Source organism: Lepidochelys kempii, chromosome 1 (genome assembly GCF_965140265.1).
Source record: "Lepidochelys kempii isolate rLepKem1 chromosome 1, rLepKem1.hap2, whole genome shotgun sequence".
Taxonomy (NCBI): domain Eukaryota; kingdom Metazoa; phylum Chordata; order Testudines; family Cheloniidae; genus Lepidochelys; species Lepidochelys kempii.
In genome coordinates this window covers 257,218,362-257,246,238 of record NC_133256.1, presented here as the reverse complement: position 1 = coordinate 257,246,238, position 27,877 = coordinate 257,218,362, and the positions used below count along the sequence as shown (strand labels likewise).

The 27,877-nt window shown below is 48.7% G+C and overlaps 1 protein-coding gene across 3 annotated transcripts; it reads left to right on the top strand.

Moving 5' to 3' along the window:
* The first annotated feature begins 236 nt into the window (after positions 1-236).
* CSNK1E (casein kinase 1 epsilon) lies at positions 237-27,716 on the top strand. 3 transcript variants are annotated; one of them, XM_073326320.1, is made up of 12 exons: positions 237-457; positions 3,611-3,745; positions 4,740-4,827; positions 13,100-13,210; positions 14,039-14,187; positions 14,912-15,140; positions 22,322-22,492; positions 23,281-23,429; positions 24,775-24,967; positions 25,081-25,220; positions 25,633-25,698; positions 26,337-27,716. In XM_073326320.1, the coding sequence occupies exons 3-11, from the start codon at positions 4,752-4,754 to the stop codon at positions 25,663-25,665; spliced, it is 1,251 nt and encodes a 416-aa protein (XP_073182421.1). In that variant the 5' UTR covers positions 237-457; positions 3,611-3,745; positions 4,740-4,751; the 3' UTR covers positions 25,666-25,698; positions 26,337-27,716. The 3 variants fall into 3 exon arrangements, with proteins under 3 accessions (XP_073182421.1, XP_073182413.1, XP_073182431.1); XM_073326312.1 differs by lacking the exon at positions 3,611-3,745; XM_073326330.1 differs by lacking the exons at positions 237-457; positions 3,611-3,745 and adding an exon at positions 4,497-4,646.
* Positions 27,717-27,877: the final 161 nt, after the last annotated feature.

Genomic DNA, 27,877 nt, shown 5'->3' with positions numbered 1-27,877 from the left:
GAAAGATGCGCGTGTTTATTTGAGTGTGCGCGTCAGCTGTGTTTGCACATTGGGGTCTACGGTACGGTGTGTGTGCTCTCGTCTATTTGCGTTGGCGGGTGCGCGTGTTACTTCGTGCAGAAACCCAGACCCCGCCGGGAAAACGCGGCGTTGCCCCTTTAAATCTCACAGGGCGGGCCCGAGCTTCGCAGGATGACATCAGTGGGTTTGGCCCTGAGCCTCAATGGAAACTCAATGAGAGACGCGAGCACTCAGCGTACACAGGCTGAAGGGGCAGGCGAGAGGGAGGGGGGCGCTCGGCAGGCAGAGCGGAGAGACAAGGAGGGAGCTCCGGGCTTGGAGCCGGGGACAGCCGCGAACACCCTGTCCCAATCCTCCTTCATCCTTCCCATCCCAGCCACCTGCCTTCCTGACAGCCAGCGGAGCAGCAGCCGGACACAGGCCCCTTCCAGACAGGGTAAATATTGCAAGCATCTGTATCTATCTTGGGGTGCAAATCCGGGGGGAAAGGCAGCCCCTCTGGCTCTTTGTTTTTGCTGAGAGAGGAGGAGGAGGAGGCTGGGGGAGGGGAGGGAGACAGGGCTGGGGGAATGTGTCACAGGCAAATAAGACAAACTGGAAGAAAGGAGGACAAAAGCGTTTTTACGGAGACAAAGCGAGGGGGGACACCCAACAGAGCCCCCTGCTCCCCACTTTTGCAAGGGCATTTTAGGGGCCCTGATCTCCCCCTTTCAGAGCTGTGAAGGGGTTTTTTTGCTCTCTGCATGTTGAAGTGGCTCTAATTTATTCTCTTTTGTTGGGTTTTTTTGTGTGTGGGGGGGTGGGATTAGATCTTTGTATGTTACTAGGCTGTTGTATTTGGGGAAGGGGGCAAGGAAATCTGCTCATTTCTACTTCTCTTAATAACATCTGTCCATAATTTTAAAACATTTTGCCCTGAGTAACTGATACTTCTTCTTGCTTTTCTGGGTGTTATTTATTTTAGGGGTGGCCATAAACTATAGTGGTGGCCCCTGCATTGTATATTTATAAAGTATTATGTCTGACAAACAGGGTGTGTTTTTGAGGTTGGAGGGGGAATGGTGCTGAGAATCAGCTGGGAAAATAAGTATTTCCTTTTGTGCACTGAAAAGATTCGTGGGGGAGGGAAGGGGGAGAAACTGTTTATCTGGAATTATTTCACCTTCTGAAATGAACATGGCTAGGAATGGATAGAAAATATTACTTTGTTATCATTTTTAATTGGCTGGTGCCTTTAAAAAAAATCCAGTGTTAGAATCTGACTTAATTTAGTATTTTGCCTGTGGAGAACCATGACAAGGAATTTTTCTACCTTGTTTATTTCTTTCTCCCTTTATTATTATTTTATTTTAATGCCTGTATTTGTTGTGTTTTCTTCCATCTCCCTCTTGCTTTTTTTTTTTGTAACTGTGAAAGGGGGCCAGAGGGACCTGTATTTATATTTGACATTTTGTATGCAAAGAAAAATGTCATTTTTTCCTATTTAAATTCTATTTTCTCTCTGCCTCTCTCCTTATCCCCCCTCCCTTTTAAGAAAAAGCTATGTAAAGCCTTTATGATCTGTGTACTAGCCAGCTTCTCTTCTCTTCTCTCCCCCCCCCCCCCCCCCAGTTTCCCCTTAATGCCAGATTCAGCCTAGCAGCCTCCATTATGTAGTGGTCAACTCTCACTGTGTGTTTAATATTCTCTGGCCTGTGGTATCCCTGGGTACATTCGGGTCTCCTAGCTGTTCAGGTGGGGTGGGGGTAGTGTCATTTTTATTTATCTGTTTTATTTGTAAATGGCTTGTGTGCTTCCTGATAGCCTGTCCTGACATGTAAGTGGGGGGGGGAGGGGTCTGCAGCTTGTGTGTGCATATCATGTGTTTACATAATGTCCTGTGTGTGTATGTACATGTGTATTTATATTACATAAATGGGATTGGAACCTATCTGTGGGTATGCAACACTGAGGGGAATATAGTATTTCTAGGGTTGTATAGTGTGCTGTAGGTGTATGTGTGTAATGAGGATATTAATATGTTCTACACATTCACTCATGCAGAGTGCATACTTGCTTTAAGTTTTTATGGGGAAGGGGCTGTGAATTAAATGGAGAACTAAATGGTTGTCCTCTGGACCTTGGGAATATTGCTTTGATTGGAGAGTGCTGGCAGGGTGGAGGGAAAGGGGCAAAGGTGTCTTTTTATGACAGATCTGGAGGCCAGACTACAAAAGAAAGTGGAAACTGTAGGGCGTGTGGGGGTGAGCTAGTAAATCTTCTAACCCCTGGAGCAGTTCCAGGGGGTGAGTGTATGTTTTTGCCCTTGGCATGAGTTCATCCTGCTACCGTCTGTGTACCCATCTGCAGTGTACCCTCCATGTAAGACTCTGTTTCCAATGCTGCAGTGGGGGGGGGGGGGAAGGGAAGGGATGCATTTACAGGAGGAAATATCCATCCTTCTTTGCTCTCCCTACACCCTCCCTCCCCCAAGCCCCCGTGGGTGCCTCCATTCTTCCTTCTTGGATTCCCTTTTAGAGACTGTTGACCCTGTTCCTTAGTCAGCACGGGGGTTGTTGCACACTTGTGTGCAATAGACCCTGAACTTTGCCCCTGTCTGTCCAAGGAAGTGAGGAACCACAACTGAGCATGGGCACAAACCGCTGGGCACAGCCTTTGGTAAGCTGCCAGTGTCTGAGCCAGGGACTGGAACCTGGGTCTCCTGCATAGTAGGTGGTGCTCCACACACTAAGACATGGGGCCCAGCCTCTGCAGTGTTCGTAGGGCCTGCTGACCAGCGCTGGGAACAGGACCTGAGCAGAGCGCTAACCCTTCGTGGCACCAGGCCTGGCCAAGCTCGGCCTCAGTGGATGCTGGGTTCAGCGTGCCACGGTGTCATTAGTGCAGTTTGTGCCTTTGCTCCTATACTGGAGCAGGAGGGTGAGTCAGGTGTATGTACCTGTGGTCATAGTCTCGGAATAGCAGGCAGTGGATAAAACCGAGGCTGGTGTTGTGCCCTTGCGCAGGCAGACCTGCCTCGCAGGTCTGTTCCCAGGGCTGTGCCTATTTCTCATTCAGCAGAAGTTTTCAATAGTAATGGGGCTTTGTAGTCTCTAAGCATAAAGAAGCCCAGGCACCTAGGTAAATATTAGGCAAGAGGACTCCACCTCCTGGTGTTTGTGTGTGGTTTCTAGTGGCTGCACTCTCAGGATTTGTGATGCCCCCTGAATGCCTTGGTGGGACAACTTTTCCTGTGGGTCAATGCAGCTCATCCATTACTCTTTCTGTAATCCCTTCTCCCGGGGTGGGAGAAACAACTCTGGGTTGGGGTCTATCATGTGCCGAGAACCCCTGTCACTGGCATTATTTTTCGTCTCTGCCAGAGGAGACATTCCCCTCTCGAAGATCTTTCCTTTGCTGGGGCACAATGCACAGGAAGTTTCCTCTTACCTTGTTCTGAACATCTGACTCATTCCCTCCCTTTCCAAGGTGCCCATCCCCAATACACCCAGCGTCTTGCGTTCTGTACACTAATAATATGGCATTACGTCAACTAACTGTACAGCAGAATCCTCTAAAAGGAGCCACATTCTCTCCTCCCCTCCTTTAGACAGAGCCACATTACTTGAACAGGGGAAAGCTCGAGGTGGTGGCCATCCAGGGTGACATTGCCGGGGAGCCTCCAGAACTCCATTTGGCAAAGGCCTGCGCAAAGAGATGGGTCCTGCAGTGCACCCTAAAGGTGGTAAGGCTCAGGCTGGATCTCTGGTGGGAATGAGTGCCATGGTTGTGGGCCTTCCACCTAGAGCGAAGTATAAGGAAAGTGACTAGGTTGAGTCTGGTGTCCTGCTGTGCATTTATAGAGGTAGCAGGTAAAAGCCTTGTGTTCCTAGACCATGCCAAGGTGGTGAGGGGGAGGAGGGAGCAGTAAAGGACACCCACTGTGGCGTATTGTAGTGCAGACAGAGGGAGCCAATAGGGCAATGGAGGCTGCAGTCTGTCCTTGAAGTGCACTAAAATAGGAAAGTAATGCATAGATTGACATCATTTTAATGGAACGTTTCCTTTATTTATTTATTTTCCTCCTTCCCCAGCCCCCTGTGGAACAACTTGCTAGTAATAGTGGGTCGGTCTCTCAGAGCTGTACGTTCCAAAGTACACCTGCCACAGGGGTGCTGGTCCCATTCCTTGCTCAGCTTGGACTCCTTGCTATGGGATTCGTACCTAGCCAGCTTGGTCTCTGATGCTGGAGACCAGAACTCTTCCAGGTTCAGGTTACTTTAGGCTGCCATGTGTGAGGCTGGTCCTGGTGCTAATGCTGCTTCTCTGGGGTACCTCTCCACACCATTAAACACTCCAGTGTCGTTCCCTTCCCCCCTCCTCCCTCCCTCCCCCCCCACATCTCTGAAGAAATGATGGAGCAGGGATTCACTCTGGTTCTCCCACATGGCTGTGCAGATTGCTAAAGTAAATGGGTTTGGGTCTTGTCCCTGCAGCATTCCTGGCTCTGCTGGCCTTGGACAGCCAATGGGCTGGGACAGGAAATGGATCCCCGTTTTCCTACGTGGCAATTCAGGAGACTAAACCCTAGGGCACCAAGCCTGACCCCCTGCAGAACTTGCAGCCCTGGGGAAAGGGACCTGCCAGTAAGCTCCAGATCTCCTGTGCAGTTGCATGTGGGGTACAGATTAAGTTCCTGTTTCTGCTCTGACTCTGCATTTCCTTTGCTTCCTCCCCAGTGCGACTGAACCATGGAGCTCCGAGTGGGGAACAAGTATCGGCTAGGCCGAAAGATTGGCAGTGGCTCCTTTGGAGACATTTACCTGGGTGAGTCTCTCTGTTAGCCCGTCTAGCCATCAAGATGTATCTTCTAAACTCTGTGATGCTCCTTCCCTGCTAATGGGGCAAAGCTGGCTTGTGTGGGGAAGGTTCTGAGGGCGATCCTCAAGGATTATGCTGCGGATACTGGCTGCTTCTCTGGCCTTCCCTGCTACTGGCGGTCTCCTTAAGTGAGGATGCTGAGATGTGCCAAGAGCCAGTTCAGGCTAGGGAGTGGTGAAAGGAACTGGGTCTCTGGCCAGACTGGCTACGAAGTGGGCTGTATCGATCGTGTTTGTCAGACTCCCACCCCATTCCCTTCTCCTCTCACAAGCTTGTGTCTGTTAACCTGTGGGGATTGTTGGTTGTGGGAGCGGTGGTTTGGCGAAGGGATGGTCTGTTATACCAGGACAGAGAGACTGATCTGGTAAAATCTCTTTAGTGGAGGTTTGCTGGCTCCATGTTGAGTAGAAAGATACTTATAACTCCAGTCGCCAGCTGGGGTGTCGGAGCACAGAGCTGTTCAGGGCCACCAGGAAGACCTCCAGGCGGTGCTATGATTCCTGCTGTTGTCGCTCAGGGACGAAGGCGGGGAGGGGTCCCAAGAAGAAGAGAGACCCTCCAATACTAGCTTACGTCTTGTCTATTCTTCTCCCAAACTCTTATGCTGCCCCCAGTCCACTTCCGTTTTTAGTGGCCCAAACAATAGGGATTTGTTTGCGAGTCTATTCCACAGTTTAATAGAGCCCCTCTGATAAAAAAAAAAAAAACTTCTTCAGAACTGCCATAATTTACCCTTTGCTCAGTTTTTCTCTCATTACTTCGAGTTATAGACCCTCTAGAGACCACCCTAAACAATTCCCCTCCCTCTTGATATTTACACCCTTCAGATACTTCGTAAGTGATTATCATGCGCTCCCTTAATTGTCATGTTGCCAGGTGATACATGTTTAGCTCTTTCCAGCTTTCCTCATAAATCAGTCCACCTAGCCACTTGTCGGTATTGTTGCTGTTCTGTGAATTCCTTCCATTTTGTTGACCTGCTGAGATGTCCAGAAACCAGTACAGTATTCTAGATGTGGTCGAGCAAAGGGCTCTCCTCATGAGTGCTCTGTAATGTGATGCCTCTGCATAGAGGGCTTCCTTGGATCTCCTTGGCTTCCCCCCGCACTACCACTACTGTATCACATTGCAAACTCCGCTCTAACTTGCTGTCCACTATTGCCACAGGATCACTCTCCGCTTTACTGCTCCTCAGTTCCTCCTGTTGAATATTGTGTTCAGCTCCTTTTTCCAAGATGAATCTCAGTTTTTATATTCTGCCCATGTTTCCATTCCCTTTTTATTATTTTCTCTGTCCTCATGGGTGTTTGCAACTCCTCCATGTGTAGTGTCTTGTGAATGTCACGAATGGCTATTTACTGCCTTTGCCCAGGTCTCTAATAAAGATGATGGGTAAAAGCAAAGTAAGATTCCCTGCTGTATCCCCCTGCACACTACCTCCCCCTCAATATATGGCTGTATGTCATTTGTTTGTGGTCCTCTAGTTAGCTGCCAACTCAGGTGATGGTGTTGGTAACCAAGTGAAGCAGGGAACAAGGGGCAATAATACCTTTTGCCTTCAAGCATGTTACACAATCTAAACCTCCCCTTTGCGTTAGGTAAGTACTTCCTGCTGTAGATCAGGAGCGTGTGTGTATGTGGGTGAGGAGATGACGATACAGAGAGATAATGGTTCTGATCCTTCACTCCCTTGGAGTTCGTGTAGTCACCTGCACCTGTGCAAAGTGAGTGTAAAACATTCTGGAATTGTTGCACGCCCACTTTGCAAGGCGTAAGTGACTAACATAAGAACAGCCATACTGGGTCAGATCAATGGTCCATCTAGCCCAGCATCCTGTCTTCCACCAGTGCCAGATGCTTCAGAGGGAATGAACAGAACAGGGCAATTGAGTGACTTTTGTTCTATCCCCGTTTCTGGCAGTCAGAGGCTTAGGGACACCCAGAGCGTGGGGTTGCATCCCTGACCATCTTGGCTAATAGCCATTGATGGTTATTTCCTCCATGAACTAACCTAATTCTTTTGAGTCCCGTTATACTTTGGCCTTCGCAGTATCCCCGGCAACAAGAGCCACAGTTGACTGTGTGTTGTGTGAAGTACTTCCCTTTTTTTGTTTTTTGTTTTTTTTCAATGTGCTGCCTATTCATTTTGTTGGGTGACTCTTGGTTCTCGTGTTATGTAAAGGGATAAATAACACTTTCCTATTTACTTTCTTTGCACCTGGGTTCTCAAACTTCATTGTGCCACGACCCCCTTCTGACAACAAAAATTACTACATGCTCCAGAATGGGGGACTGAAGCCTGAGCCCGCCCAAGCCCTGCTGTCCCTGGCCAGGGGGCCAAAGCCAAACCACAAGGGCTTCAGGGCTGTAACCTGAGCCCCGCAGCCCAGGGCTGAAGCGGAAGCCTGAGCCCTGCCACTCAGGACTGAAGCCCATGGGCTTTGGCCCCAGGCAGTGGGGCTCAGGCTTCGGCCCTGGACCCCAGCAAGTCTAACACCAGCCCTGGCGAACCCCTTAAAATGGGTCCCGTTGGGGTTCCAACCCACAGTTTGAGCACCACTGCTCTACACCATTCATGATTTTATAGACCTCTATAATACCCCCTGAGGTGTCTCTCTTCCAAGATGGACAGTCTCAGTCTTTTTAATCTCTCCACATATGGAAGCTGTTCCATAGTCCTAATCGTTTTTGTTTCCCTTCTCTGAACCTTTTCCATTTTTAATATCTTTTTTGAGACCAGGTGACTAGAACTGCATGCAGTATTCAAGGTGTGGGCGTACCATGGATTGAAATATTGATATTATGATACTTTGTCTTATTATCTATCCCTTTCATCATGGTTCCTAACGTTTTGTTAGGTGGTTTTTGTTTTTTTTTTTGTTTTTTTTTTTTACTGCTGCTGCACATTGAGCAGATGTGGATAGTTCACTGAAAACGATGACTCCAAGATCTCTGTTCTGAGTGGTAACAGCTAGGCAAGGCAGTGGAGGCTGTGATGCCCTGTCTTGATAGGCAAAAGGGGAATGGTTTTTAAATTTGTTTTTCACTCAATCAAGTTGCTTAACACTAAGCAGTGTTAGCTGGCTGTGTTGGAGCCTAGGTGATCCCTCCACTTGGGATCAGGCATGCTGTAGTGTACCCAGGCCCTCCCCTCATGAACGAATATCTCTGTCAGTGCTGCACTAGATTCGCCTAATATTTCTCTTTTGTGGCCTGGAGATAGAGGGAATGAAGTGAAACAAATAAACTTTGTCTTGGTGTGAGATGAAGAGCCTGGGTTTGTACAGCTAAACTCCTGACCTCTCCCCTTTCACCTGACCACACGTGCAGCAGTGTGTTTTCTCCTAAGCAATGGTGCTGTGGGAAATGCACTTCATGGATCACTTTTTGGAAGAGGGGCAATATTTTTTTCCTCTTGCACATACATATATCTTAAACTGAGTGATTTCAAATGATGGTGCCCCCTTCCCCATCTTGAGGACATGGGGAACAGCACTACATTGGCTGGAGATGGCCCAGACAATCCAGTGGGCCTTAACTATTTTCCATGGTTCTGTAATTCAATGGGTGTGTAAACGTTTCTGCAGAACGTGCAGTTTGCTTTTTAATGGGCTTGGTGAGGAAGTGGTTTTGATTGTATGAGTCAGAAGTGAGATGCATTAGCAGAACTGGGGTTGGGGGCCCAGGACTGGAATACAGGAGCTATCGCAAGTCAGCAGTGAGATTGTGGTGGTGAAGGGACTGGATTGCTTCAGAGAGGAACCATAGAAAGGAGTATGAGCTGAGGATTGACTGGCAGGCAAAGCATGCTGGGACACTGGTGGTGTGTGCTTGGACAGTTCCTGGTTGCATGCCCCTCCTTCGCATGGAGGGAGTTCCCTTTGTTTCGCAGCCTGTTAACTCTCTCTTGCCCTAGCTGACTTCTCCCATCTGTTCAGCGGCCATCCTTTCTTCCCACCCTAAGCTGGCAAGAAAGAAGGTGGTGGAAGGGGAAGGATGTGGGGAGAGGGAAGAATGTAGCTAATAAACACCATCCTCAATGGGCGTTGTATCTTAGTTCTTTACATCTGTTCCTTCTCTAAAAGGACCCCTTGTGGAGAATGTCTCCTTGTTCTGCAGGTGATGTCTCCCCCCTCCCTACCCAGTTTAAAAAGCTCAAGACAAATGAATTCTGAATTCAGACAGCCCCTACAGCTGAGCGAGACTGGGGGTGGATGTTATGTAGGATTGTGGATAATTCCTAAATCTCTCTGATGGCTGAAGCTAGAAGTCTAAATAGCATTTGTGTCTGAAACACTAGGAGCAACCTCTGGGGAAGGAGTAGAATCAGAGATGTCAGCAGCCTGCAACTTCCACAAGTCTATCAGATAGTAAAAGAGGGTGCATGGTTAATGCATGGAGCAAAGGGCCAGGAACTCCTGAATTCTTCTCCTGAGTCTGTCGCTGACTCCCTCTCTAGCATTGAGCAAGTAATGTAGCCTCTCCATGCCTGTGTCTGGGAAAGGATATGCATCTACTTCAGCAGTGAGGATTATCAGCCAATGCCTACAGAGTGCTATGAAGATGTACAGGGCTCTGAGTGAAAAGCGTTTAATCAGTCATCCTGATCAGTAAAGGATTATTCCCTGCTGCACGTTTTCCAGTGTTTTGTCCAGTCTAGTTCTAAAATGCCCCAAGCAGTGGTGCTGCTTCTACTTCCCATGGGAGACTGACACCTCTGGAGCAGTCTTTAGAAAACATTGGGCCTGAAGGCCAGGTATGGCCCTCTTGAGATGTTTGCCTAACTGGCATGTCCAGGTTTTGCAGAATCTAAGCTGTCATGTTTTTTTTTTTTTTTTTTAAAGTGTCAGCATTAACTTTCATAGTTCGTTGTGTTAGTGGGTGGAGTTGGGAGGGAACAGGGAGTTGCTGCAGGGAATGAAATGGAGAGGAATGAAAGGAAGAGAGTTGAGGTGAAGGCAGAGAGAGACAAATTGGAAATAGCCTTAAGTGTTTTCCCGTTGGGTAATAATGAATCTGCCAGGGCTTGTCTACACTGGCAAGTTTTGTCACCAAAAACTGCCTTTTGGCAACAAAACAGCAAGAGCATACACACTCCAATAGGCTTTTGTCGCGAAAAACGTCCGGCTTTGGCGACACAAACCTTCCACCCCTACGAGAGACTTATCTTTTCCCCTCCCTTTATTGTCGACACAAAGCCAGTGTAGACGCTGCTAATTGTTTTGTCCACAGAACTGGCTTCTGCCAGTATCCCACAATGCCTGACTGCTCTGCTCAGTGTTTTGATCTCTGCTGCCCTGCTGGGATGTGCCCCTCCCCTTTCAAAGCTGCGGGAAGTATCTGTGTGCTGCTTGGTTTGGGGGACAGACAAAGAGCAAATCATTGGCATGCTCCTGTTCTGCCCGGCACTAGGAACACAGCAGCAGGCAGACGGCTGCTGTGCTGCTTTGCCTTTCCTCAGCACGGAGAGCTCACCGAGCTCCTTGTGATGCTGCTCTTGGCAGCTGAGGGGGCTGTGGGAGAACTGGGAGAGAATCCTCCCAAGATGCGCAGCGATCAGCTCTTCCTTCCCACAATACCGCACGGTGGGATACATACCCACAGAGCATTGCTCACCCTGTTGATGATGGTGTCCCCAATGTGGACACGGTCTGTCAACAGAGGGAGCAACTGTCAACACCCTTTGGCGATTTTTGTTTTGTCGACTTTTGGGTGTCGACATAAGATTTGTCAACAAAACTTGGTAGCGTAGACAAGCCTTAAGTGACTGAACAAGCAATGACTAATTAAAAGCTGAAGCCTGGTCTACACTAGGAAATTAGGTTGGTATAACTACATCGGTGTGAAACTTCCACACCCTGAGCAATGCAGCTAAACCCACCTAACACCCTAGACAGTGCTAGGTTGATGGGAGAATTCTCGAGTTGACCTATCTACTGCCTCTCAGGGAGGTGGATCACCTACCCCATGGGACGATCCCTCCCATCAGTGTAGGTAATGTCTTCACTGAAGCACTGCAGGGGTACAGATGCACTGCTGCAGTATCTGAAGGGTAGACAAGGCCTTAGTGACTATGCAACAGTTATGCTGTAACCTTGATCTTTGAGCAAACTCCCCACTGAAATTAGTAGGAGGGGTTCCATTGTGAAGTGTAGGGAGTACGTGGTCCTAAACTTACACCTGGCTCACAGACCATAATTTAAACATGGAATTTGTCTGTGTCCAAAAATGACCCTTGGCCGAATGAGTCTCAAGAAGGCCTCTCCTCCGACACCCCCAACCCCTGATATTGAGTACAAATATTTCTTAATTTCATCCTGTTGATCCTATTTCCACTCCCTCAGAGCACCAGAAATAATTCCTCGCTCTCCTTGGTGTTTACAGTCTGCAAATATTTGCAGGCTGTTGTCATGTCCCGTTCTCCCTCCCCACCCTGCTTAGTTGTCTCTGACAAGATATGTATTTAGCTCTTTTTAATTGTTCTTCATAAATCTGTCCCTCCTGGCCCCTAATGACATTTGTGTCTCTCACAAATTCCTACCAACTTGTCTGTCTCAGCCCTGATACTGTAGTGTCTCGGCGACACCTTTCTGCTAACAGGCTGCCTCAAGCTAATTGGTGTTCTCCACAACTGCCCCAAAGGGAATGGACTCTGGAGGCATTTGCTTTATCTTGTGGATCTAGGATGGGAGAGGAAATCAAGTGGTGCTTTTTTCTCTCGACCATTTTCTCCCTACTTGGTCCCAGTTTCGGATGAGGGGTGGCGACGGGTGGATGGATAGATAAAAGGTGCTCTTTCTGTGTCCCTCACCAGGGACTTTGTATTTTCTGAAGCCTGGAGTGGAGGGCAAGAATTAATTTTATCTGCCAAGACTAGCTTTAAGGCCAGAGGTTTGTTTGGGTTGTTTTTTTGCTGTGCCCCAACTTGGTATACTATCTTGTCCATGTCTCTTCTATTCCTATGGCTGAATAAATTCCCCCTACCATCCCTTTCCTTCTGACTCCATCGTCTGATTTCAGAGTAGAAGCCGTGTTAGTCTGCATCAGCAAAAAAACCCAAAACCAAACAAACAAGGAGTGCTTGTGGCACCTTAGAGACTAACAAATTTATTTGGGCATAAGCTTTTGTGGGCTAAAACCCACTTCATCGGATGCATGCAATGGAAAATACAGTAGGAAGATGTATATACGCGGAGAACATGAAAAAATGGGTGTTGCCATACCAACTGTAACAAGACTAATCAATTAAGATGGGTTATTATCAGCAGGAGGAAAAAAACCCCATTGATTATCACTACGAAAGTTTTGACTGCCAGTCCCCTGTGCAACTGGCAGTTAGTTTGTGTAAATTTTAGTAGTCCCTAATTCCAGTGCAGGGGTGGGTTGGGATTAGAGAGAGGTCTGGGGTGTCATTCTTGTGGCCTATGCACAGTTCTTTCAGTTCTTGCCATTGTAGGATGGCAGGAAACAAATGGAACCCCTCCTCTGTTAATATGTGGAAGGGGTGGAATGTCCCTCTCCCCTTCAGTCCTCCTCCCACAGCCAACAGAAAATCCATCTCAGCTGATGGCCCGGTGTACTCCGCAGCAAGATTCCTGTATTCTGTGGCAGCTAGCCTCAATTTAAAAATACAGTGTTTTTAAAAATTATTTACATCAGAAATATAGAAATACCCTCAATATAGGAGTCCCTGTGTGGTTTATTTTGCTATTGCATTCCTTTTATTTCTTCACACTTATGAAAAAGTCTTTGACATATCCCAAATTGTATTGGTGAACAATAATTACACTGTGGAGTGTGGGGGGGGGTCACCTGGGCTGATAGGCGGTTTGGAATTGTGGGATATGCACATTAGTTGGATGTTTAATTATTTCAGTCTCGATTGTTTTAACCATGTTGACCTACACGTTGTCACTGTAGACTTAACCTGCTGATACAGTGAGGCAGTTTGCACTTTTCAGAACTGCTGTTCCAGGCTGTCGGCACTGGCTTCCTTTTATTTTGTCACCTTAAAATTTTCTTTGCAAACATAAGAGCTAGACACTCTGTAATTTTTAAAATGAAAGTTTAAACTGTGGCACACAATTCTGTGTCAAAGAGTAGATTCCAGGACAAATTCTGCAGTGGTGGCAGCGTAGAATTTGCATAAAGCTCATCATGGGTGTCTCACTTAATTCCAAGCATGTTTCTAAGCTTTTTGCCCTTTTTCCTATGCCAGGTGCCAATATTGCCACTGGGGAAGAAGTTGCCATCAAATTGGAATGTGTTAAAACCAAGCACCCCCAGCTCCACATCGAGAGCAAGTTCTACAAGATGATGCAGGGAGGAGGTGAGATCAGCGAGGTTGCCATGCCTAGTGTTTGACATGCATGTCTGGATGGAGGTCTGAGGCTGGGTACTTTAAGGGAACTGCATTATTTGGACTTCTGAGTAACCAGTGAGGTACAATAGAAGCTGTTTTGTGCTGACTTGGTAAATCTAAGTACTGGAATATCCACCAGTGTTTGGGGTTTGTTTGCCCCTTCTGTTTGCAGCTCACCCTGGTTGAGTGACCTCAGCTGGCTCCCACAGGCAGCACCATCACAGTAGCATAGTTGTGCAAGGATCCACAGAACCAGGTCAATTAAACTTTGGGTCAGAACCCCACGCTATCCAAATTTGAATTTTGGTAGTGAGAGTTTGGTTTATTAAAGAGCAGTTGCAATGGGTGAGCGAAGAGCATATGAGGGCCTTACCAAAAAAAGCCCTGGAAGATTTGTGTTCAGAAAAGGGGATAAGCTTTAGAAAGAAAGCTACAAATCAAGAACTGAGAGATCTGTTAATGGCCAGTGATCAGGAGGCAGGAGCGCAGCCCTACCTGAGGCTACAGAAGATGCAGAAAAAATTAGAATGCAAAAGGCAGCAAATAAACTGCAACTTGAGCATGAACAGAAACTAGCAGACATTCGATTGCTGGAAAAGCAAAAAACAGCTGAATTAGAAAGAAAGTAAAAGCAGAAATTGTTCCAGGGTATTTTTGGGAGGAGGGAGAGAAATTATTGCTGGGTACTTCAGTGTTGGATATGCCCTTCTCAGCAAGGAATACTCTGGGAGGTGGGGAATCACTGGATGTCTCTTGTCTACCTCTTATTCATGGGGTTGGTCTCTCTTTCCGCAGTGGGTATTCCCTCCATTAAATGGTGTGGGGCAGAGGGTGACTATAATGTGATGGTGATGGAACTCCTGGGACCCAGCCTGGAGGATCTCTTCAATTTCTGCTCCCGCAAGTTCAGTCTCAAGACTGTTCTGCTCCTGGCAGACCAGATGGTGAGTTTCTTCCAAAGGTGTCAGCACCTCAGCTCCATCCCCATACCTTACTTTTGGCTTTTCCTGCCCACTCCACTCGGTAGCAGTTCTGAGCTGCTGTACCCCCGGGCTATTTGTCTGAGTGAAGATGGAGAGGGAGCTCAAGTGGCTTCCAGGGTGTTTGCTCTTGAAGAGGATGGAGAACCAGGCCACCCACTCATAGGAGTTGCCAGACTGGATCAAACCTGAGGTCCATCTAGCTGAGTATCCTGCCTCTGGCAGTGGTCGGCACCAGAAGTCCCAGAGGAAGGTTAAGACCCTCAAATAGGCAGATGTAGGATAATCTATGCCCCTCACCATCCAGTTAGGTCTCATCCTGGTCTTGAATAGTTAAAGATTGGCTCAATGCCCTGAAGCTTAATATTCCTGCCAAACTCTCTTCCCTTCCCTCCCTGGAGTGTTAATGGCAACTTCCCCTCTGAGGAAGGGGGGGAGCATTGGTGGGAATGGATGTTTCCAAATTCAGCTGCTTTTCAGTTCCCAGGAGTTGGGGAGAAGAGTCCTTTCTTGGGCAGTGACCCTCATTGCAGAGCACCAGAAAGCTAGCAGTTCAAGCCCACTCCCATGGCTGATACTTGCCAGGCCCATCTGACCATGCTCTCTTTTAAGGGTGAGGGTTATAACTCATACAGTCATAACAAGCTTCTTTCCCACTTCTCCTGCTGTGTTCACCCTCCCGCTCCAGATCAGCCGTATAGAGTACATTCATTCCAAGAACTTCATCCACCGGGATGTGAAGCCAGACAATTTCCTCATGGGGCTTGGCAAAAAGGGCAACCTTGTGTACATAATCGACTTTGGCCTGGCCAAGAAGTACCGAGACGCCCGGACCCACCAGCACATCCCCTACCGGGAAAACAAGAACCTGACTGGCACGGCCCGCTACGCCTCCATCAACACCCACTTGGGAATTGGTGAGCCTGCTGTGGCATGTGCCCATGTCTGTGGGGATTCTGCATGTCTTTTTGTGTGTGCCATGTGCTGTAGGTTGCAATATCGTGGGAGGGGCAGCAGGTGCCATAGTGAAGGTTGCATAGTGGTTTCCTTCCTAATCCCTGGATTTCAGTTGCTCATAATTAAGGCTACGTTTTAGTCACGGGTATTTTTTAGTAAAAGTCATGGACAGGTCACGGGCAGTAAACAAAAATTCACTGCCTGTGACCTGTCCATGACTTGTACTATATACCCCTGACTAAAACTTGGGTGCTTGGCGGGGGGGCGGGGAACGACACATGGGTGGCCCAGGACCCCTGCTGCTGCTGGGGGAGGGGAGGGGGGGCTGTGCAGCCCAGGGCCCCTGCTGGTCAGGCTGGCAGGCTCCCTACCCAGCTCCATGTGGCTCCCGGCATGTCCCTGCAGCCCCTAAGCGGAGGCATGGTCACCGGGGCTCCAGGCACTGCCCCTTCCCGAGTACTTGCTCCACAGCTCCCATTGGCCAAGAACTGCAGCCAGTGGGAGCTGCGGGGGCAGTACCTGCGGGCAGAAACAGCGCACTGAGCCTCCACCTAGGAGCCAACGGGATGTTGCCGCTTCCAGGGAGAACCTGCTGAGGTAAGCGCAGCCCAGCGCTCTCACCCCTTTCCGCACCCCCCAACCCCCCTGTTTCAGCCCAAACTCCTGCTGGTGGTGGTGGGAGAGGGGCGTGGTGGCGCAAGACCTTCCCAGCAGCGATTGGTGCAGCTGGCCCCAGGGGGCTGCTCAGGCTGCACTGGCTGATGCAGAAATCACAGAGGTCCCGGAAAGTCATGGAACCTGTGACTTCTGTGACCTCCATGACAGACTTGCAGCCTTAGGCATAACTTTGTCAGTCAATAGCAGAGTGAAATTGACATGATTCTTTGACAGTTTCACAGCTGGCCATGGAATTCTGAATACCCGCAATAAAAATGATCAGACTCTTGTTTAACTATGCTGATGCTGCTTGGCAAAGCTGTGAGCAACAGAAGCATTGAAGCTATCTGTCTGCAGGCTCGGGAAGGCAGCTGTTGGCTACATTTGATTCATATTTGGAAGGTTTTCTCCAGTTTTTTATGAGCTAAGAACTTAAATCCTCCAGAAACTGAAGGCTTGGGCCCCCAAAGTCATCGGGGAAAGCTTTCCCCTCTCCACTGGCACTGATTTTCTAGAAGCCATAGAGTCTGGACCTATTCTGCAGAAATAGAGGAGGTTCTGATTGCCTTCATCTTTAATAATATGTAGCTGCAGCCTTTGAAGGCTATGTATCAAAACAGAGAGCATTGCCATAGCTGGGAGTATGAAGGTCTCTCCTGGCTTCCGCTCCATATTAAAAATATAGCCAGCCTGGTAGAACCCTATGGACCATATTTTGGCCACCTGTGTGTGTGTGTGTGCGTGTGTGTGATATAATTTCAGTGTGCTGCTTACTCAGGGTTCCCACAACCAGGGTAACTGCCACACTGGGATTACTTCATGTGTGCTTCATGTACTGTGTCTGTCAGGGACTGGGTTTTTGGGCTGCTCTGTCAGACTTGAGTGAATGTGGGACTAATATGTCTGTTTTGCTTATTTAATTTTCCACCATGGTCTTAAATCTTTAGCCTTTGATTCTTGAGTCTGGCTTGCCTATCCTGCTGAATGTTTAGATCTTGTTTGCTCTTCAAAGGGCAGATTGCATATGCTATAAACTTGTAACTCTCACACAGCACTCTGCACAAAATGTTGAAGCTGAAAACATTAATCCTTGCAACAACTCCCAGAATCACTGTCCATTTTACAAGTGGAGTTGCAGAGAGGGTAAGTGACATGCCCAAGGTTGCCTGGGAAGTTGGTGTCGGAACAACAATCAAAACTCTGCACTTCCTGGCTCCCAGTGCTGTGCCCAGTCCATGAGACCTCTCCACTGGACAACTGACATATGTTTCTGAGTTAACAGTATTGCCAGGGGTTCACTCTGAAATTTGACTGTTTCGGTTACTAAATACTTGGTCTTACCATTGCCTTCATGTAGTTGAGAGGCAAGGGAGGAACCCTTGAGTGGAATAGCAATCAAATGAGAGCCTTATATTTGACTCTGCAAGCTAAGGATCATACATTCCAGTGTATGGAGTGCTTTTTTTTTTTTTTTTTTTTTCCCCTTTCCTTCCCAGAGACTAGGGGTGAAAACGTGGGTGGGGAGATCTGGGAGGTTTTCCACGGTTACCAGGGGAGTCGTTTGACTATGTGGCCCTTGGCTCATACATTCCAATCAATTTTCACATGCTCTGGGGATGAGAATCCCCTGTGCCCGTCAGAGCGTGTAACGTCTGAAATAGACACCCAGGGTGCCCAGGAGACAGACACAGAAGGGGCCTAGCATATTCTGTCTGAATAGTGAGTATGGGAAGCATGAGAGTAATAACTCTCCCCGCCACCACCCTAAATTCCTTTTATAGATGACATCAGACTGGGCCCTGTTTTTCTGCTGGTTCTGTCCTTGGCACTATTTCCAGCTTCATGCACTATTAAAGACACTAGTTCTGGGCTGTGCAACCTCAGAGTTCACAAAATCTGATACAAATTTGTAATCAGAACATAATTTGGTGAGGAATGAACAGGGGTTGGGGGGAGTCTGGCTCCCTTCCCAAGGATTATCCCAGTCACAAACGCATGGAAGTAGCATAGCTTTTGGAAGAGTCAGGTGAGTAGCAGTGTGCTGGGAATTGGGGAGCCTCTGTGGCTGCAGGGAAGCAGGTCAGCTCATGAATCTTATCTGCTGCAAGTCCTAAATAGCCTCCCTCTGCTCAGGCACTTGGTCTCCCTGCTGTCAATTCCTGACCCAGCCTTTGTCTGGGCACCATCTCGGGGAGGGAAGGAGTGACTAGGAGCCTGTGTCTGTGAGGGGGAGGGAATTGGCATGGAAGTAGGATAGCAATCTTAGAAATGGGAACGGAAAGAATATTTCATTCCAAGGTACAGATTGGCTTTGGGGGCTTTCTGGGGGTGTGGGGAAGAGGTTATTTTGTAGAGAGGAAGAGGATCAGTAGGTTGGAGAGTGTGTGGATGCTGTTCCAGGTGTCCAAGGGAAGACTGAGGAGCTGAAGATGAGTAAAACACAGAGAGGAAGTGTGATGTAGTAGGCTAAACACAGGACTGGGAACCAGGAACTCCTGAGTTATGATGTGAGCTCTGACACTGATTCCCTCTGAGACCATGAGTAAATCCTTCTCTTCCACTGCTTCCTGCCTGTAAAACGGAGATGTGATTTTTTTTTCTACCTCTCAAGAATCTTGTGAGGCTGAAGTGACTATTGTAAACACTAAAAGTGTGCCTGCTAAGAAATGTTCCTGAGAGTGTGTAGAATCATAGAATATCAGGGTTGGAAGGGACCTCAGGAGGTATCTAGTCCAACCGCCTACTCAAAGCAGGACCAAGCCCCAATTTTTGCCCCAGTTCCCTAAATGGCCCCCTCAAGGATTGAACTCACAACCCTGGGTTTAGCAGGCCAATGCTCAAACCACTGAGCTATCCCTCCCCCCATGTCCTCAGTTGGCTAGGATGAATGAGGATATTGCGAAGGTTGAAGCTGTCTTATATTGTCAGATTGATGTACTGTTCAATCTTATTTATATTTTATTTGTTCTTTTAATATATATTCCCAGGCAGAAACTGTTAACGTTGAGAGTACTTGTCAGTTTAGGGTGATATACATTATAGGGCTGTTGTAATTATCCCACAACCAAGAGTTATAAACCCAGGAAGCTCACAGTTAAGTTACACTTAAAAGAAATCTAAACATGTTAAGTTACTGAAATGCGGTCAGGGCACCAAAACAACCTTAGGGCTGCCCTGTCAGCCTCTTCAAACTTCCCATGGAATTAAAACTCACCGAAATGTTGTGCACAGGCTTTAAAGTGATACAGGTGTACTTTTAAGGATTAATGGTCACTTCTCCATTGTTCTTCATAACTGAAAATTTGTTCTTCTGCCCTCTGGTGACACCACGCAAAAAATAATCCCACCATTATGATTACGGTGGTTTTAGTGTTTATGGATCCAAATTAAATTAAACTGTTTTCTAAAGACAAATCAGACTTTTTTTCATATTGCCCTCCGTCCACTTCTCCCAATCATGGTGCCCCTTCAGGGCAGGGTTAAGGGGGCAGGGGATGCATTGGTATAATAGATACTAGAGGTTTGCACACTTCGTTGCTTTGAAAGGCCTAGCTCATTGCACTCACCGGGGGCTCCTTACCACTCTCTCCCATCCTCCTATGTAGACTCCCTGCCCCTTCTTCTTATGCCAGGGTTTTATATATTCCATTCTCTGCCCCCATGCCAGGGGCTCTGTGAACCCTCATTTATTTCCTCCCCATTACTATTTAAGTAATTCAGGAGGTCAACATTTTAAATTGTACGGGCATAGCCAAGACTGTGCGTTGGTGGGAGGAGGTACCAATATCCTGGAAGATGTTTTAATGGCAGCCATCAATCTGTTGGAGCTATAGACCTTTTCAGAGGTGGTTGAAGCTGCTGGCTCTTCTAACCATGTGCCAGGGTCTCCATCAATGTTCCCTCTAATTTCTGACAGGCTGTGTGTGCAAAAAATTTCTTCTGTGCAAATTTTTGTGCATGCGGTGTTTCACCGTGTGCACTGGGTTAAGGATTTGGGGGAGGGATAGCTCAGTGGTTTGAGCATTGGCCTGCTATACCCAGGATGGTGAGTTCAATCCTTGAGGGGGCCATTTAGGGATCAGGGCAAAAATTGGGGATTGGTCCTGCTTTGAGCAGGGGGTTGGACTAGATGACCTCCTGAGGTCCCTTCCAACCCTGATATTCTATGATCTGTGTGTGCGCACGCACAGCTTAGAGGGAACAGTGGTCTCCATGTGTCCTCCATTTCTCCCTTTTGGGTTTTTTTGATTTTTACACACACCAAAACCAACAAGATTGTGTCCAGTGATGCTTAGAACATTCCCTGAAATTTTGGACTTGAACGCTGCATCTGAACAAAAGTTAAATGCCATCAAGCGGTGCGTGGGCCTCACTTCACATGGCCAATTTAAAAATAATGTAGCTTTTTTGTTGTTTTTTTCTCTTAATGTGAAAGTTGCAAAGTCAGGCACTCAAGAGTTGAGAATTTCCAGTATTAAGATTACCTGTGCAACCTTAATTCAGTCCTTGGTATGTCCGCATTAGTATATGATCATATAATTAGAGACTGTATTATAGTTTTTCCTGAGGACACCACCGCCCCCCTCAGTGCACAGGATAGATCTGTTCTGAGGAGGAATCAGAATTGTAGGGAAGGAGGCTTGGTCAGTAGTTCACCTGCTTAATTTGTTGCTGAAGTTGGAAGGTGTGCAGTGAACTAAGCTGGGGATTTCAGGAAGAGAGGATGGAATCATGTGCTAGACAGTTGAATGCCACCCTGGGAAAATTAGTTCTGCCTCTGACCCACAGTTTCTATGAAATACTGGGCAAGTGATTGTTAAACCAAATTTTTCACAGGTGGTCACGTATTGTGTGTTTCTCATTTTCTGAGTGCCCAACCAAAGATAGCTGAGGCCTGATTTCACTTGTAGCTGTGAGCACTCTGCACTCCTGCAAATCAATGGGAGCTGTGTTTCGAACATATAAGGCGTGAAGTACTCTGAAAAAGTTTTGGGCCTTACTCTTTCTCCGCCTCAGTTTCCCACACACACAAAAATAGGCATAATACCATCTAATCTCTCAGGAGCGTTTTTGAAGATAAATGCATTTATGTTTGCGAAATACTCAGATACCATGGAGAGAACACCATAGAAATGCCTATAAGGAAACAAATAACTTTGTAAGGTTTGAATGCTGTGTAAGTAAGCCAGTAAGGCCTGGGCTGCATGTTAAATGTAGAGGATCAAAAATAAACATTGAATTGGGCAGGGGCCCTGTGCAAAAAGCAGTATGTGATCATGTCATTAAAGATGGTCTGCTAAGGCATACTCAAAGAGGACCAAATTAAAGTTGTACAGGCAACCTTAATTCTGATATTTCTTAATGCCTGAGAGCTTGATTTTGCAACCTTAATGTTCTTCTATTTTAGATCTTTTTAACATGGTGTTTTGTTTTAAACAAATTGAAAAACCAGGAATTCCATCCATGTTACCATATTGACACCCAGCTTGGCTCATCAGCAGGGTTTAGATCCACAACCCAGACCTCCACCACTTGAACTCTCAGAGTAAATAGTAGCAGTAGTAGGTTCTTATCCTCTGTGCGGACCACCCACTAGTGGGGGATGAGAGACACCCTGCCAGTGAGTTTCACAGCTACTTCCCGACAGCGGAGAAATGTAGAGTCTGAGGGTTCCAGGGTTCTGTTGCGGGTACTGTGGGGGCGTGTGCGTCAGTGATTACAGACCCTTCTGTTCCTAGCCTGACTCTGTTCCCTGTGTCCCTCTCCACCCACCCCTCCATTCCTCACCTCGCCACGTTCTAGTTGGCCCACTTTTGCCTTCTCTTCCTCATTGCTCTCGCTGCTGACAGCCAGGGATCGAGAGCCTAGGAGAGGTGGTCTCACCACTTTCAGTTACTGTGCCTGATGCCACAGTGGTCCCCAGCTGCCGAGAGGAGCCATCGAAGGGAAAGTCCTGTTCCACTCCAGCAGCCCAGGGTTAGGAACCTGCTCAGTGCAGAGAATCTTCTGAGAATTTAGCTGCCAAACTCTACCAGGTCTCTACTGAGAATGTGTGAACTGCAGTTATTCAGAGGCTTATAACTTGGAAAACTTGGGCAAATTGTCATGGGATGGCAAGAGGCACATCCTTGACACCAGGGTGAACCTCCCCCGCCAATACCAAATTTCAGGTCCCTGCTCTGAATTATGGAGGCTTCTCAGAAAAAGTGCTTGGAAGGTGGTTTTGCTCTTGTTTTAAAAAAAATACATAATGTGGTGGTTTGCCCTAAGCTCCTTCTCTGAAGTGACTGAACCATTTTGGTTAAACTTTCCACAGAAAATTGAGCCTGAAGCAGGTGGGCAATTGGTTGTGTATTGGAAGCGAAAAGGAGGTGGTCTGTTGTTTCCTCTTACTTGCCCCTGACCACAGGGACTAATTAAGCAACTCCAGGCACATCTCACTTCCCTGCCCATGTGTAACTCTCTTCTCCTTCTCCTCCTTCAGAACAAAGTCGCCGTGATGACCTGGAGAGCTTGGGCTACGTGCTCATGTACTTCAACCTGGGTTCGCTGCCCTGGCAGGGCCTCAAGGCTGCCACCAAGCGCCAAAAGTATGAGCGTATCAGTGAGAAGAAGATGTCAACACCCATTGAGGTGCTCTGCAAAGGGTACCCTTGTAAGTGCTGTGCGCTCCTGATGGGTACTTTCATAATACACCTGTGCATGTATGCTCCTCGTCTCCTGCTGGAACCCTACAGAATCTGACCCCCTATAGCAGCGGGAGGCATGGCACATGTCACTGCAGTACAGGGGGTGGCGGGGAAGGAACCCGGCGCATTGCTAATGGTAACAGTTGGAAGGGATGAGAGAACTGTGGCACTGCAGTCCTGGCACAGAAATCCCTAGGGAGCTGGGTTTGGGTGGTCTTGGTATTTTTGAGGTGGCCCAGTTTAGAGGCAGGCTGCGATGAGAAGAAGGTTCGGGGCTCATGCTGTTGATGTCTAGTGACACTGAGGTGTTTGGATCTGTGGGGGATACTGATGCCAGTGTGCAGCCCATGCTGCTCTGGACTGCTGTGGCCACTTTTTCCCCACATGGGACCTGCTTCCCAAATTTCCGTTCTGCCTATTTTGTTCTCCCCTCTGGGGATCCCATACAACCTGCATGCTACCTCTGGCTTGAAAAGCAGCCAAAGAGGGGAGGCGAGCAAGGATTTCCCCCTGAAGGATTGGTTGGCTGTCCTCCATGGCCAAAGCAGAGCGTTCCTTAGCAGAGAAGGTGCATATTGTGTGGCTCTGCACTGATGCCCCTCTGGTCTGAAGCAATGCTTTTGGGGGGTGGCCCTAGTCCTGTGGCTGTACCTGAGGCTTGCTGCAGGGAGAGCGGAGTGGGGGAATGGAGGTGCCTCGTCAGGGTGGAGTTGTTTAACAATCAGTCATTATCTCTCTCTCTCTCTCTCTCCAGCTGAGTTCTCCACCTACCTCAATTTTTGCCGCTCACTGCGGTTTGATGACAAACCTGACTACTCGTACCTGCGGCAGCTCTTCCGTAACCTCTTCCACCGCCAGGGCTTCTCCTACGACTATGTCTTTGACTGGAACATGCTCAAATTTGTGAGTGGCACAGGCCTTTGCGAGGGGCATGGTACTCCCTGGGGAGGGCAGGGGACAGAAGCTGACGGCGCTCGCTGAGAGCACATCAGGTGCTCGTCCCTAGTGAGCAGTAAGTGGGACAGGCGTGCAGCCTGGGTAGCAGGAGGGGCGCTCAGCAGCATTAATTGGGAATCACTACTGCTATCCCTGGGGCATCAGGTCTGATACTCCCATTGCAGCCTTGTACGTTCTTCGGGGCTGGGACTCTGGCTCTGTCTGTGTTTGGCAAGTACCTAGCAGAGGGGTGGGCAAACTTTTGGCCCAAGGGCCACATCTGGGAATAGAAATTGTACGGTGGGCCATGAATGCTCACAAAATTGGGGTTGGGGTGCAGGATGGGGTGAGGGCTCTGGCTGGGGGTGCAGGCTCTGGGGTGGGGCCAGAAATGAGGAGCTCAGGGTATGGGAGGGGGCTCCAGGCTGGGGAGGGGGAGTGGGGGCTCCGGCTGGGGGTGCGGCCTCTGGAGTGGGGCTGAGGATGAAGAGTTTGGGGTGTAGGGGGGTGCTCTGGACTGGGACTGATGGGTTCGGCAGGTGGGAGGGGGATTGGGGCTGGAGCAAGGGGTTGGGGTGCAGGCTCTGGGGTGGGGCTGGGGTTGAGGGGTTTTTGGTGCAGGAGGGTGTTCCGGGCTGGGATCAAGGGGTTCGGAGAGTGGGAGGAGGATCAGGGCTGGGGCAGGGGGTTGGGGTGTGGGGAAAGTCTCAGTGGTGCAGGCTCTGGGCAGCGCTTACCTCAAGTGGCTCCCAGAAGCAGTGGCATGTCCCTTCTCAGACTCCTATGCGGAGGCGTGGCCAGGTGGCTCTGCACACTGTCCCATCCGCAGGCACCGCCCCTGCAGCTCCCGCTGGAGTGGAGCCATTGGAGTGCATAGGAGCCGGAGGGGGGCCATGCTACAGCTTCCAGGAGCTGTGTGGAGCGGCCCCTGACCTTGCGCCCTGGCTAGAGCACTGGAGCTGGGCAGGCCCCAGAACCCGCTCCCCAGCAGGAGCTCGAGGACTGGCTTAAAACAGCTGGCAGGCCAGATGCGGCCCGCAGGCTGAAGTTTGCCCACCTCTGACCTAGCACCTTGTAGCTGCTACTGCAGTCTAAACAGTAACACGCATCTCCCCCTCGCTCGCTTCCTTAAGGAGGAGATAGAAGCCTCCTCCCCATGGGATGGAAGGTTCTAGAGAGATGGGATCCCCTCTGTTTCTTTGGCTAGTCCCTGGGCCAGGCCTGTTTCTTGGCATGGGTGGGCACAGGGTTTTCCGACTTGCCCTGAAGGCTGAGCTTGTTGCGGTGGGGGGGGGCGGTATCTGTCTTTCAGGGAGCAGCCCGAAATCCTGAGGACATGGATCGGGAGCGGCGAGAGCATGAGCGAGAAGAGAGGATGGGGCAACTCCGGGGTTCCGCCACACGGGCGCTGCCACCCGGCCCCCCTGCTGGAGCCACAGCCAACCGCCTTCGCAACGTTGCCGAGCCCATGGCCTCCACGCCCGCTGCCCGAATCCAACAGTCCGGTGAGTGGGGCAGGGAGCCAAGGCGCGTGCGAACCCAGGGTGTGTTGGGAGCAACTGGAAGCTGAGGGTGCTGAACGCATTTCTCTTATTTTCTACTTCTTTCCCTCTGACAGGAAACACGTCCCCCAGGGCGATCTCACGGGTGGACAGGGAGCGGAAGGTCAGCATGAGGTTACACAGGGGAGCTCCTGCCAACGTCTCTTCCTCCGACCTCACAGGGCGGCAAGAGGTGTCACGGATTTCAGCGTCACAGGTGAGTCCCTGCCTGTTGCACATGGCTTCGGCCTGTCCACACCGTGCCCCAGATCACCTGCAGTTCTAGTGACCCAAAAGGGGCCACGGGAGCTGCTGGCTGAACTCTTGAGCTGGATTTCAGCCACTAAGGGGTTGTTCTACTCCCACAAGAAGGACACTGTTATGTAAGGCCCCTGCCCTGCCCCCTGTGGTTCCAGAGCCTAGTACTTGATGAAATCTTCCTAGCCCAGCTTTCAGGATTCCCTTGGAGCAAGTGTCCTTCAGGCTGGCTCCTGGGCAATAATGGTTTCGAGGGAGGCGGGAACCAACAAACACATCGAGGTAGGGGAACGTTTGTCTCCTGCTTTCTCCCCAACCCTGTCTCTGGTTCTGCCTCCTGTGTCCACTCATACTCTCTTGCTCTTTCCCAGACGAGCGTGCCATTTGATCACCTTGGGAAGTGAGGAGAAGATGCCCCCGGACCAGTGTTTGCTTAGGTGAGTGCTCTCCCCAATGCCCGGTTGCTGGTGCCCTGAGACTCTGGTGCCAGCTGTTGGCCTGAAGCCTGAGTGCCGCTGTAGTGGGTCAGTGCACTTCCCTTCCCTCTCTTATCTTTGGGGGGATGCCCTTTGGTCTTGGGGATGGGATGCTTGAGCTTCGTTGGCTGGGGATGGAGAGCAACACTGTGGTGCTCCGATCCATACGGCTGGTTCAGTGGCAGCGCTTGGTGGCGGTGTGGGTTTTGGAAGTTCATTCCATTGCTCCTGGGGGGTGGGAATGCTGTAAAAGCCACTTCCCCGTGCCTGGGTTGGGGGGGAGGCTGTAAGTCCATAAAGCCATTTTGTTGCTTTCCAGTTCGTGCTCTCCTGATTCATCTTTGAGGCAGTGTGATAGTGCTGAGTGGGGATGTAGGAAGGGTATGCACTGTAAGAGGCAAGATCTGTTTGTAGACTTTTCTTTTCTTTTTTTTGAAACCGGTGCGTGTATCTTTAAATGGGAAATAGTTCTGAGGGCTTCTCTATAGGATGGGGAGAGGGAAAAAGAAATTTGTAATTTGGGGTATCAAGCTCTCGTCATAGGAGATGGCCAGGGAGCCCTCCTTTCTTTAACACTCTCTTCCCCCTCTTTCTTTTAGTGTCTTCACTGTATTTTTCTTTTAAAAAACAAACAAAAAAACCCCAAAAACAACAACAACAAAAAACTTAAAAAACCCCACAAAACAGCTTTTTTTTGTTTGTTTTTTTTGCCAACACTGAGGAGATGAGCTGCCCCCCGTGCCGGCATGAAACGTTTCTGAGCTCGCCGCCTGTGTTCCCCAACACGAGCGCCTACGAGAAGCCGACGACGCGGGAACCCTGCAGAAATGCCTCTGCTGCCTTTGTGCAGCTTTCCCCCAAGCCCACCGTCTTCCTGGCTGACTGCACCCCACCTTCCCTCAACTCTGCTCTTGTTTTTGTTTTTTGTTTTTAAAACAACTTCCTGTCTTTTTAAAATTTTGGTTGATTTTAAGATCAAGTGGTTTCTAATGCAATTTTTTTAAATTCTTTTTGAGGGAGGGGTTGCACTTGTTTTGCAGGAATCTCCTGGGCAGGTAGGAAATCCCTTATTCCAGTCATGGCTGGTGGTAGAAATTGTGTGTTTACAAGCATTAAAAGAAATGAATAGCAAGCCGTGAGAGGAGTCACGGGAAAGGCCTGCCACTTATTCAGGCATCCTTTTTCCCCAGTGGCACCTCCACACCATGTGGGGAGGTAGCGGACGCACCAGGCATGGATAAATAAGACATGGTCCTGGCATGCCAAGGGTTTCTTTTCAGAGGGGGTGCACGGTTGAGCGGAGGAGGTGAAAGTGAAGCTGAAGGACAGGGAGATTGTAATCCGCTTCCCATACTGGAGGTGGGGTCTTTTACATCAGGCTGCATGTGATGTTAGGTTTTGTTTTTGTTTTGTTTTAATTACTGAGGGGAAAGTGTGGGATCTGAGGAGAAGAGAGGGGTGTGCAGAAACTTAGGGGATGGCTTTCCTCTTCCAGCTCCCCCCCCGCCCCAAATAAAAGATCTGATATCCCAGTGCGTATGCACAATCCCTGACCACCTCCTTTTCCCCCCACTTTAGTTGTTTTAAATGTATTTTAGGAATACTCAAGACACCACATGGTTCTTGGGTTTTAAAATGCGATGATCACCGCTGCGACGTATGGCCTGTAGCTGGCGCACTGACACTAATGTGGAGCCGGTGGGGGGGTGGTGGGGGTTCATTTTTGGTTTTATTCCTTTCTATTTAACACTGGTTTTTTTTCCCTAATTTATTTACCCCTCTTACTCTCTTTTTTTAATTAAAGAGCAAAACTTTTTATTACTTTGTAATTTAAAAAAACTGAAGAAGAAAAAAAAAAACCTGAAGAACTTTGGGGGTGGGGGGGGATTTTGTACTTTTTTCCTGTGTAAATATTGGACTTTTTTGAGCTTTATCGTGGTTGTTAATTTGAAGTAATAAAGTAGAAAATGATAAAGTGATGCAAGTATCTGTCCTTTCTTCTGTCCTCCCCACTGCTTTTCTGGTGATGTGATATACAGACAGGAAGTGTCATCTTGCTGCTGGTTATGTTCCCAAGTTCCAGGAACATGTTTGATTAGAATTACTGGAAAAAAAGCACATGGTTGGAGCACCTAAAAAT